The sequence below is a fragment of the Mercenaria mercenaria genome, chromosome 4 (genome assembly GCF_021730395.1).
Source record: "Mercenaria mercenaria strain notata chromosome 4, MADL_Memer_1, whole genome shotgun sequence".
Taxonomy (NCBI): Eukaryota; Metazoa; Mollusca; class Bivalvia; order Venerida; family Veneridae; genus Mercenaria; species Mercenaria mercenaria.
The window spans coordinates 32,173,484-32,185,827 of NC_069364.1; the positions used below are offsets into that span (position 1 = coordinate 32,173,484).

The 12,344-nt window shown below is 37.5% G+C and overlaps 1 protein-coding gene across 1 annotated transcript in view; it reads right to left on the reverse strand.

Moving 5' to 3' along the window:
- LOC123551400 (glycoprotein endo-alpha-1,2-mannosidase-like) overlaps positions 1 to 12,344 on the reverse strand; it is a 47,348-nt gene that overhangs the window by 32,687 nt on the left and 2,317 nt on the right. Inside the window, exon 2 of the mRNA XM_045340313.2 lies at positions 6,685 to 7,753. Within this exon, the coding sequence (XP_045196248.2) occupies positions 6,685 to 7,327 (643 nt within the window). The 5' untranslated portion in view covers positions 7,328 to 7,753. The remainder of the gene's footprint in view (positions 1 to 6,684; positions 7,754 to 12,344) is intronic.

The following is a 12,344-nucleotide window of genomic DNA, read 5'->3' on the forward strand; positions in this document are numbered from 1 at the left end:
TAAATAATCAAAGGGCAATAACTGGGTGAAAAATCATCCAACCGGAACATGAAGATAATATGCAAATCTCCTCTTGGGAATGAAGCATGCGATAAAGTACAGTTAAAATCCAACTGGTGGTTGCAGAGAAATACTCCAGACAAGAATAATTATTGTACTACAGTATACTACTGTTGAATAAACAAAGGGCAATAACTCTGAAAAAAAAACAAGAGCACCGCCTTGTAGGTGCATATGTTCATTTGATTTTTTTTTGTCTTCGATAGTTTAGGAGAAAAGCTGACCTAAACACAAAACTAAACCAAGAAATCTGATTTTCTAAGTCCAAAAGGGGATATAATTCTTGCAAAAAGCAGGAAGGAGTTATGTAGAATTACGGTTTTAATGGCGTATACCTGCTCCAAGTTTTAAAGCAATAGCTTTGACCATTAAAGAGAAAAGTTGACCTAAACGCAAAACTTATAACCAGGAAATCTGACATTTTCTAAGTCCAAAAGGGGCCATAATCATTGCAAAAAGCAGGAAGGAGTTATGTTTCTTGCTGTACAGAGTCAGCTATTGATGGTGAACAAGTGTTGCAAGTTTTAAAGCAATAGCTTTGATAGTTTAGGAGAAAAGCTGACCTAAACATGAAACTTAACCAGGCAATGCCGACTCCGATCAAGTGAAGACAATAACTCATCATTTGTTTTCAAAAAATTAGATGAGCTAAAAATCATCCGACCGGAACACGAGACAATATGCACATGTCCTCTTGATAGTGAAGCTTCGTCTCTGACTACAGAATAACATATAGTATATATTTTAAACAAAGCAAATTAAAGAAAATTGCAGCAATTATAATGTGGAGATTAATATTAAGAAAGGGAATATGCAAGTAAAATAGCAATTACACATTAAAACAAGAGGGCCAAAATGGCCCTATATCGCTCACCAGTTATCATTGCACTTAAGGTTAAGGATCCGAAACATGCGCTCTGCACGTCATTTCCATGAGGTGAACATTTGTGTCAGGTTTCTTTGAAATCCTTCAATGGGTTCAAGAGTTACAGAGCGGAAGGTAAATTGCTAACCAACAGACAGACAGACGGACATCGAGGCGAGAACATAATACGTCCCTTCGGGCGTATGAAAAGGAATCGAGATCTTATGGTGATACAAGTTGTGTGTAAGTTTGGTTAAAATCAAATCATTAATGAAGCTGCTGTTGTGCAGACAAGGTCAAAATAGCTAATTCTGGCCCTATCAGTGGCCATAACTCTGGAACCCATAACGGAATCTGGCTGGTTCAAGAAAGGAACCAAGATCTTGTGGTGATACAAGTTGTGTGCAAGTTTGGTTAAAATCAAGTCATAAATGAAGCTGCTATTGTGCAGACAAGGTCAAAATAGCTAATTTTGGCCCTTTCAGGGGCATTAACTCTGAAACCCATAATGGAATCTCGCAAGTTCAAGAAAGGAACCAAGATCTTATGGTGATACAAGTTGTGTGCAAGTTTGGTAAATCAAATCATAAATGAAGCTGCTATTGTGCAGGCAAGGTCAAAATAGCTTATTTTGGCCCTTTCAGGGGCCATAAGTCTGGAACCCATAATGGGATCTGGCCAGTTCAAGAAAGGAACTAAGATCTTACGGTGATACAAGATGTGTGCAAATTTGGTAAATCAAATCATAAATGAAGCTGCTATTGTGCAGGCAAGGTCAAAAAAGCTTATTTTGGCCCTTTCAGGGGCCATAAGTCTGGAACCATGGGATCTGGCCAGTTCAAGAAAGGAACTTAGATCTTATGGTGATACAAGTTGTGTGCAAGTTTGGTTAAAATAAAATTATAAATGAAACCACTATCATGCCGACAAGAAATTGTTGATGGACGCACGCACGCACAGACGGACTGACGACAGACGAAGGGTGATTACAAAAGCTCACCTTGTCACTATGTGACAGGTGAGCTAAAAAAGAATAAAATATTTAAACATTTATGACAACTGCCTATCTAAGGTGTCACTTGAAGGGGGAGAAATAAATCACAGAAAGCTTTAACAAGAGCTCGTCGAACACGAAATGCCCCCCTTGATGCATTCAGTAATTGCACAAGGAATAGAAATTATATGCTCACTGTAAACAAAACAAAAGTTTTACTGTTCTGGTTCAATGTGATCATGACGTTTGACCTATTGACCTCAAAATCATCTGCTGGTCATGATCAACCTCCCTATTAAGTTTCCTGATCCTAGGCCAAAGCGTTCTCAAGGTATCGTCCAGAAAGGGTTAAATTTTTCCGGGTCAATGTGACATTGACCTTTGGCCTACTGGCCTTAAAATCTACAGGAGTTATCTACTGGTCATGACAAACCTCCTTATCAAGTTTCATGATCCTAGGCCCAAGCGTCCTCAAGTAATTGTCTTGAAACGGTTTAAATGTTCCGGTTCAATGTAACCTTGACCTTTGACCTACTGACCTCAAAATTGATAGGGGTCATTTGCTGGTCATGATGAACCTCTCTACCATCTTTCATGACCCTTGGCCCAAGCATTCTCAAGTCATTGTCCAGAAACTGTTTAACTGTTCCTGGCCAATGTGACCTTGAATTTTGACCTAATGACCTCAAAATCAATAGGGGCCATTTGCTGGGCATGACCAATCTTCCTATCAATTTTCCTGATCCTATACCCAAGCGTTCTTGAGCTATCGCCCGGAAACCGTTTTACTGTTCCTGATCACTGTGACCTTGACCTTTGACCTACTGATCTCAAAATCAATTGGGGTCATTTGCTGGTGATGACCAACCTCCCTATCAACTTTCACGATCCTAGGCCCAAGCAATGTTGAGTTATCATCCGGAAACCATTTAATAGTTCTGGGTCACTGTGACCTTGATCTTTGACATACTGACCTCAAGATCAATAGGGGTCATCTGCTGGTGATGACCAACCTCCCTAGCAACTTTCATGATCCTAGGCCCAAGCGTTCTTGAGTTATCATCCGGTCACGGTTTAACTATTCTGGGTCACTGTGACCTTGACCTTTGACATACAGATCTCAAAATCAATAGGGGTCATCTGCTAGTGATGACCAACCTCCTATCAACTTTCATAATCCTAGGCCCAAGCGTTCTTGAGTTATCATCCGGAAATGAATTGGTCTACATACCGACCGACCGACATCTGCAAAACAATATACCTCTCCTTCTTCGAAGAGGGGCATAATAAAAAATTGTCATAAGAAAGTATTACAGTTAGTGTTACTGGTTGTATATGTTGAGCAAGAAGATCAGCGGGTACATGTTTGCAACAGATTGGCAGATATCATACCTTGCAACTCAAAAATACAAAAGCAAACAAAATATGTAAGCAGGTGTAATAAAAAGCAAAAACAGGTAGAAAATCCATTGACTGCAAGTGAAAAATGAAGGAATTATACAATGTCATATATAGCACAAATATCAGCAATTTATACAAGCAGTCAAGCACATTGCACGACTGTATTAATAAATTAAAAGTAACTGAGTTATAGGCCGACCACATTTTTTGAGTCATGACTAATTTATGCAGGACAGTTGATTCGCCAAAAAAGGGTAGGAACATATATGTAATACATAGTAAAGTGGTATAAGTTTTCGATGAATGTAAACAAATGAATGGCCTAAAGGATATGATGTTGGCTTAACAAAACTTGCTTTTCGAGGTTCGAGTCTTAGTAAGTTCACATTTTTTTCATAGTTTGTTTCAATAAACAGTGCACGCTACATATTGCTATAGACCATCTTCCAGCAACAGTGATCATAGAGCTTAACTCGGATTCCAATACATCCTGACACACAGCTGAAGGGTCGTCAACAGGCACAGCAAGAGAAGTTGAAATTATGTGACATGATTTAATTGAAACCAGCAAATGCGATGAATTGGTATCCCCCGCCGAAAGGGTTTGTGGTGAGGAATGGCAAAAAAAATATATCCAGCAAAAAGTTAAGGATGTTAATTAGCAAATAATTTCATTAGTCAAAATCAATTTAACAGAAAACAAATGTTTAATTAAAGAGTACATAATAAATGTATGAGACTTTGATCCTGACTAAAGAATTTATTTTGAATAAGATATGCTTACTGTAATAAGCTTAGCTTTTAAAATTAAATGCAGTTAATTGAAATGTGAGCTTGAAGTTTAACGGGAACGAAATATTGTCTTTGAGTGGTTTGGCACTAGGTGTTGCTGTTTAACATGTACATTTGAACTTAAAAAGAACAGATGTCCTTAAGAGAACACAATCAAGTAAGATATCTTGAACATGGCTGAGGGCAAGGTTTGTGCAGTCACAACTTAACATGTTGAATGTTTGAACATTTAAAAAAAAAAGGAAATGGAATGGAAATATATATATATGTATATATCTATTTTTTTGGGGTGTGGTGCGGGTGGGGGTGGGGGGGGGGAGACAGGTGAGGAAACAAAATTTCACATGTTGATTATAAATATTGATAGAAAATTAAAACTGAAAAAAAAAGTGTGGGGGGGAGGGGGGAGCTTAGTGGGCAGAGGATGCATGATCAGTAGTGGGCATGACTGGGTGGAGGAGCGAGGTGGGAGAATGGTACAACTTGCATGTTAATAAATATTCATGGAAGGTTTGAAAAAAAGTAGGTGACCTAGTTTTTGATTCAACATGACCCAGATTCGGGCTTGGCCTAGAACTCATCAAGATAAACATTCTGACCAAGTTTCACGAAGATAGGGTCATAAATGTGGCCTCTAGAGTGTTAACAAGCTTTTCCTTTGATCTGACCGGGTGACCTAGTTTTTGACCCAACATGACCCAGATTCGAACCTGGCCTAGAGGTCATCAAGATGAACATTCTGACCATATTTCACCAAGACAGGGTCATAAATGTGGTCTCTAGAGTGTTAACAATCTTTCTTTGATTTGACCTGGTGACCTAGTTTTTGACCCCAGATGACCCAATATTAATCTCATCCAAGATTTTATTGAGGGTAACATTCTGACCAAGTTCCATTAAGATTGGGCCAAAACTGTGACCTCTGGAGTGTTAACAATCAAATTGTTGACGACGACAGATGACGGACATGGGCGATCACAAAAGCTCACCTTGAACACTTTGTGCTCTAGCTGGTGAGCTAAAAACATGCAATGCGATATACAGATACACCTGGATGGATAAATCACTTATCATCTTAGTTCCTGCAAATCAAAGTTATTTATACAGCATTACCTTTAGTTGATATTTAGCAGCAACATTTAACATAAGTGGCATCAATGAATCTGGTACAATTCCTTCTTTATCAGCATCTCCTGGAGGATACCATGATACTACAACTACACCTGCAAACAAATCGGTCAGGATACAAAAACTACACCTGCAAACAAACCGGTCAGGATACAAAAACTACACCTGCAAACAAACCGGTCAGGATACAAAAACTACACCTGCAAACAAACCGGTCAGGATACAAAAACTACACCTGCAAACAAACCGGTCAGGATACAAAAACTACACATGCAACAAATCAGTCAGGATACAAAAACTACACCTGCAAGCAAATCAGTCAGGATACAAAAACTACACCTGCAAACAAACCGGTCAGGAAACAAAAACTACACCTGCAAACAAATCAGTCAGGATACAAAAACTACACCTGCAAACAAATCAGACAGGATATAAACACTACACATGCAAACAAATCGATCAGAATACAAAAACTACACCTGCAAACAAACCTGTCAGGATACAAAAACCACACCTGGAAACAAATCAGTCAGGATACATAAACTACACCTGCAAACAAATCAGACAGGATACAAAAACTTCACCTGCAAACAAATCAGACAGGATACAAAAACTACACCTGCAAACAAATCAATCAGGAAACAAAAACTACACCTGCAAACAAATCAGTCAGGATACAAAAACTACACCTGCAAACAAATCAGACAGGATATAAACACTACACATGCAAACAAATCGATCAGAATACAAAAACTACACCTGCAAACAAACCTGTCTGGATACATAAACTACACCTGCAAACAAATCAGACAGGATACAAAAACTTCACCTGCAAACAAATCAGACAGGATACAAAAACTACACCTGCAAACAAATCAATCAGGATACTAAAACTACCCCTGCAAACAAATCAGACAGGATATAAAAACTACACCTGCAAACATAAACAGGATACAAAAACTACACCTGCAAACAAAACAATCAGAACACAAAAACTACACCTGAAAACATAAACAGGATACAAAAACTACACCTGCAAAAAAAAAAAAAAAAGATACCCCTACAAACAAAATAAGAATTCAAAAACAAAACCTGCAAAAAAAGAAAAACAAGAAAGTCAGGGTACAAAAACTAAGTGATTCCTATAAAGTGTCCCCAACAAAGTTTGTTAGGGGTATAATAAAACAACCAGAAAACAACAACTACATCTGTTAATAAAACATCTACATAACAAATTACTACACCTGCAAAACAAGACAATTAGGTATAACAGCTCAAAAAATGGAATGACTCCAAAAATAATAAACCTCTACACACTGTATCTTCGGCTTATCTGCCTATGACTAAAAAGTTAAAACAGAGGACACTTGACGAACTACAATCCAAAAATGTCATACATTATGTTATATCTAAACTGAAAAAATACAGACATAAAAGCCCTTACCAATTCTTGCATATCTCATCATCTGCATGTGAACATCTATGATTTCAGTATCTCTTGAACTGTATGCTCCTAGCAATGGATAGAAGTTGGATCCAATATCATCGGGAGGTTTATGGGTGTAATTCGGCCATTTCTGAGCTTCTTTTGCATTCCAGTGGCGTATGTATGGATGGCTCCAATGAAAATACTGTCCATCAAGTTCAGGGGTGCCATACCAAGGGTAATAAAATGCATGTACATCATAACTGGGGGGCTCAACTGTCTCCCTCAATTGTAAAATTTCTTTTGAAGCATTAACATTTGACAGCATATTCTTCCTTTGTTTAGCAGGTGTGATTTTCAAATCATCTCTAAAATATGATGATAAGTTTACCTTTGAAATTTGCGACTGGTTTAAGAAAGTTTTTACAGTTGAGTTCACTGGTCTTAAACGCTGTACAAAGGCTGGTAAAATATGGCGTGGATTTAGCTGCACATGGAGATTTCCGTCATAACGTTTGAAAGATTTGCTCCTTTCAATGTTTGTAATGTCATGAAAATCATCAGCTTTGTTTATCAGAACTATTCCAAATAGGATGCTTCCACATACACACACAATGATACAGAGTTTTAAAAACTTTGCAAATCGTTTTGATAATTTCATATTTAACGATGTATACTTGCAATCTGATGTATATAATTAAAGCAAACAAATTGTTTTCAAAATACAAAAAAGAAGCAGCTGAACTTCTATTAACACATATTGATATACTTTGGCATTTTATCACAGGATTATATCACAGCTGAAATCTGACTGCACTTTGCAGTCTTTGATCTTTAATTTTGCTGTTTTATTGGAGATGAAGAGTTACAAAGTTAACTAGTATCCATAAAAAGTATCCAGCAATGTTTGTCTATATGACTATTTTGTTATTTCACAGACTTATATGTTTGTAATGATAAAAAAACATGCTTGCTACCAATATGTCATCTGTCCTTAAGTACAAACATGCAAATGTTCATACAGTGTGTAAGATTTGTATCAGCCTGTCAACATCATCCCAGACAACTGCACTAATTTTGTAACAACCTGAAAAATCAAACAGGAATTTGAGTATCTGGATAAGATTCATTAAACTAGATGCCCACAGGCAACATATTGAGCCCGCCCATTGACCCCTAACTGTGACCTTGACCTTTGAGATAGAGTCTGTCTCATTGAGTTAAACATTCATGCCAAATATAAACAAGAGCTCCGCCAAACGGGGCAATATACACCTGAAGGGTTACATCAGAGGATGACAGCAAAATTTAAAGAACTTGACTGTTGGAGCCAAAAGGACAGGAACAACAAAGGGAAGAAATTCCAAAAAAAAATTCTAAGTCCACAAAAAAAATCCTTACCAGGTACAGGTATGTCAAAATACACCTAAAAATTGGAGGTACCATCCATCTTGTTCCACAGGAAAGTAGTCTCGGTTTTTCCCTACGGCCAATAATAAAAAAGTTTCAAAATAAGCTATTTATAGTAACATAAAAGGGAAGTAATTCAAAAAAAATTATTGTAAGTGAACAAAAAAGGGATCTGCCAAATAAAACCAAAAGCACTGCATAGCAGAGCAATATACACAAAGCGAAGACATATATGACCTTTCACTCCTAAGTCTGACCTTTGAAATCCTTCAAGCAGTTCAAGAGTTACAGAGCGGACACAGCAAAGTCATATATGACCTTTCACTCCTAAGTCTGACCTTGACCTAGAAGCTAGTCATCCGAAACAAGCGCTCTGCACATCGTCTCAGTGTGATGAACATTTGTGCCAAGTTTCTCTGAAATCCTTTAAGCAGTTTAAGAGTTACAGAGCGGACAGAAACAAACTGATACAATTTACAAATTTGTTATTAAGCCTGTGTGAAACTGAAAATATCTTCGTTACAGAACTTTTAAAAGCGACAACATGCATGAAACTGACGTTACAAATGACATCACACACCCAATGTGAAATTTTAACGTCAATATGGAAAAATATTGACGTTTCAATAATTATACATACATACATTTGATTTGCATGTACGTAAGAGATAATCAAATAGTGGTAAAACAACTAAAGTACTGACCTATTTGCAATATTGTCTCAAAATATCATAAAAATTTACTGCTTACTTAAAAATCCAGATATCGACATGTGCAGAAGCATGGTAATTGTGATCGCCAAACATCATTGATGTTATTGATGTCAGAATCTTTTTGTCAATTAAGAAATAAAAATTATTTTTTCGGTGTTCATGCGAAATGAACAACAGAATAGGATTGGCAAATCCATGAAACGCGCTAGCCTTGGCAGTGGTAACTTTAAGTTTGGTCCAGCCAGTGGTAGGAGAAGTAGCAAAGAATTTGCAAGAGTCATGACTCCACTGAAAATTATTTAATCAGAACATGACGATAATAGGCACAACACTTCACACTAATCATTTGTGACGTTTTGTAAAATTTAGGCTAAATGTATGCAGCAAGTAATGTAAACACTGTCAAATATGACAAATTAAGGGCTATAATTCTACTAACTCAAGTGGTTCATCAGAGGAAGTCATTTTAAGGCATTTCTACTTTAGCTCTTGTGGCCCCTAAAAGGGTCCAAGTGCCCTCATAAAAAAAATTATTACGATGCTCCAGTTTGATGAAGATCCATCAAACATTTCATGAGAAGAAGTTTTCTAAAGGTATTTCTTTTTTCATTCAACCATCCCCTAAAAGGGGCCAATTTTAACGAATTGTCCCACTTTGAACAAAACTGAGAGAGGACCTTATATTAAGATGCTACATACCAAGTCAGATGAAGATCCATCAAGTGGTTCATGAGATAAAGTTGTTTAGGTTAGTCTAATTTTAGCTCAAGTGGCCATAAAAGGGGACAAGTGCCCCCATTTGAATAAAATTGAGAGAGAGCCTTATAATTATGCTATAGACCAGGTTTAATCAAGATCCATCAAGCAGTTTAGGAGAAGTTATTACTTTTTTTTAACTCTAGCATCCCCTGAACATGCTGAATGGAGCCAAGTGTTCCCCAATTGAAAAACAAGAGGGCCAAGATGGCCCTTAGGTTGCTCACCTGAGTAACACACCATAACAGTGTAAAAATGTTTGACTTAGTGATTTCATGGAGACAAATATTCTGACCAATTTTCATTTAGATTGGACCAAAAATGTGGCCTCTTGAGTGTAAACAAGCATTTTCTTTGATTTGACCTAGCGACCAGTTTTTGACCCCACATGACCCAGGTTAGAACTCGTCCAAGATTTCATGAAAACAAACATTCTGACAGACTGGAACAAAAAGGTGGCCTCTAGAGTGTAAACAAGCTTTTCCTTCTACTGATTTGACCTAGTGACTTAGTTTTTGACCCCAAGTGGCCCAGCTTCAAAATAATTCAAGACTTCATGACAACAAACATTCTGACCAAGTGTTATGAAGATAGAACAAGAGGGCCATGATGGCCCTATATCGCTCACCTGTTATCATTGCACTTGAGGACAAGAAGGTCCTCAGAAAAAATATCTAAGTCCAAAGGACAGGAACAACAAAGGAAAGAAATTTAACCAAAAAGAAAAAAAAATTCTTACAAGGTACAGATATGTCAAAATACACCTAAAAATTGGAGGTACCATCCATGTTGTATCACAGAAAAGTGGTCTCGATTTTTCCCTACGGCCAATAATAAACAAGAAGCTGCGTTCAATAAACGCTTGATGCCCCCTGTGGCATCCTTGTCGATACAAAGCAACATAAGTCCAAAACAAGGTCAAGGTTAAACTGAGGTCAGGTGATGTTTGAAGATGAGGAATGGTCACAGGTTACATCTGTATTAGTATCAATTCATTCTTGTAAGTGGTATTAATGCTAGACAAAACGGGCCCATTTGGTTAACCAAGAGATGGCCCATATAAAGCAACCTAAGTCCAAAATGAGGTCAAGGTCAAACTGAGGTCAGGTGATGTTTGAAGATGAGGAATGGTCACAGGTTACATCTGTATCAGTATCAATTCATTCTCGTAAGTGGTATTGATGCTAGACGAAACGGGCCCATTTGGTTAACCAGGAGATGGCCCATATAAAGCAACCTAAGTCCAAAATGAGGTCAAGGTCAAACTGAGGTCAGGTGATGTTTGAAGATGAGGAATGGTCACAGGTTACATCTGCATCAAGTCATTCTAGTAAAGGGTATTGATGCTAGACGAAACGGTCCCATTTGGTTAACCTCGTACAGACGGACAGACAGGACGATCACTATATGCCTCCCGCATCAGTAGATGCCGGGGGCATAAAAAGTTACTAAAATAAGTATTTATAGTAATGTAAAAGGGAAGTAATTAAAAAGAAAATTATCGTAAGTGAACAGAAGAAGGATCTGCCAAATAAATCTGTTGACATAAATGAAATTTCAGATCAGTATCTTCATTAGTTACGGAGATATACCCATTTTAATTTGAAATAAAGGGAGGTAATTTGACATAAAATCAGTCCATAGTTATCCACTTTGATTGGCTCAGTCCAACTAATGACAAAATGAAATTTCAAATAAGTCCTATAAGTACTTACTGATATAAATCCATTTTGACTACAATCAGGGGAGGTAATCACATATAAAATAACTCTGGAACCTACGATTGGATCTAATTTGTCATGGAATCCAAGATTTATTGTTGTTGAAGATATTTTGGAAGTTTGTATCAAATAAAACCATATATGAAGTCTCTGTATGCTGCAAAGCCAAGATAGCTAATTTTGGACCTTTAAGGGGCCATAACTCTGGAAACCATGATGGAATCTGGCCAGTTTAAGAGAGAAACCAAGATCTTGTGGTGATACAAGTTGTGTGCAAGTTTGGTTAAAGCCAAATCATAAATAAAATTGCTATTGTGCAGACAAGGTCAAAATAGCTAATTTTGGCCCTTTCAGGGCCATAACTCTGGAACCCTTTATGGGACCTGGCCAGTTCAAGAAAGGAACCAAGATCTTATGGTGATACAAGTTGTGTGCAAGTTTGGTTAAAATCAAATCATAAATGAAATTGCTATTCTGCAGACAAGGTCAAAATAGCTAATTTTGGCCCTTTCAGGGGCCATAACTCTAGAACCCATATTGGGTTTTGGCCAGTTCAAGAAAGGAACCAAGATCTTATGGTGATACAAGTTGTGTGCCAGTTTGGTAAAAATCAAATCATAAATGAAGCTGCAGACAAGGTCAAAATAGCTAATTTTGGCCTTTTCAGGGGCCATAACTCTGGAACCCATAATGGGATCTGACCAGTTCAAGAAAGGAATCGAGATCTTATAGTGATACAAGTTGTGTGCCAGTTTGGTAAAAATCAAATCATAAATAAAGCTGCTATTGTGCAGACAAGGTCAAAATAGCTGATTTTGGCCCTTTCAGGGGCCATAACGCTGGAACCAATAATGGAATCTAGCCAGTTCACCAAAGGAACCAAGATCTTATGGTGATACAAGTTGTGTGCAAGTTTGGTTAAAATAAAATCATAAATGAAGCTGGTATTGTGCAGACAAGGTCAAAATAGCTAATTCTGGCCCTTTCAGGGGCCGTAACTCTGGAACCCATAATGGGATCTGGCCAGTTCAAGAAAGGAACCAAGATCTTATGGTGATACAAGTTGTGTGCCAGTTTA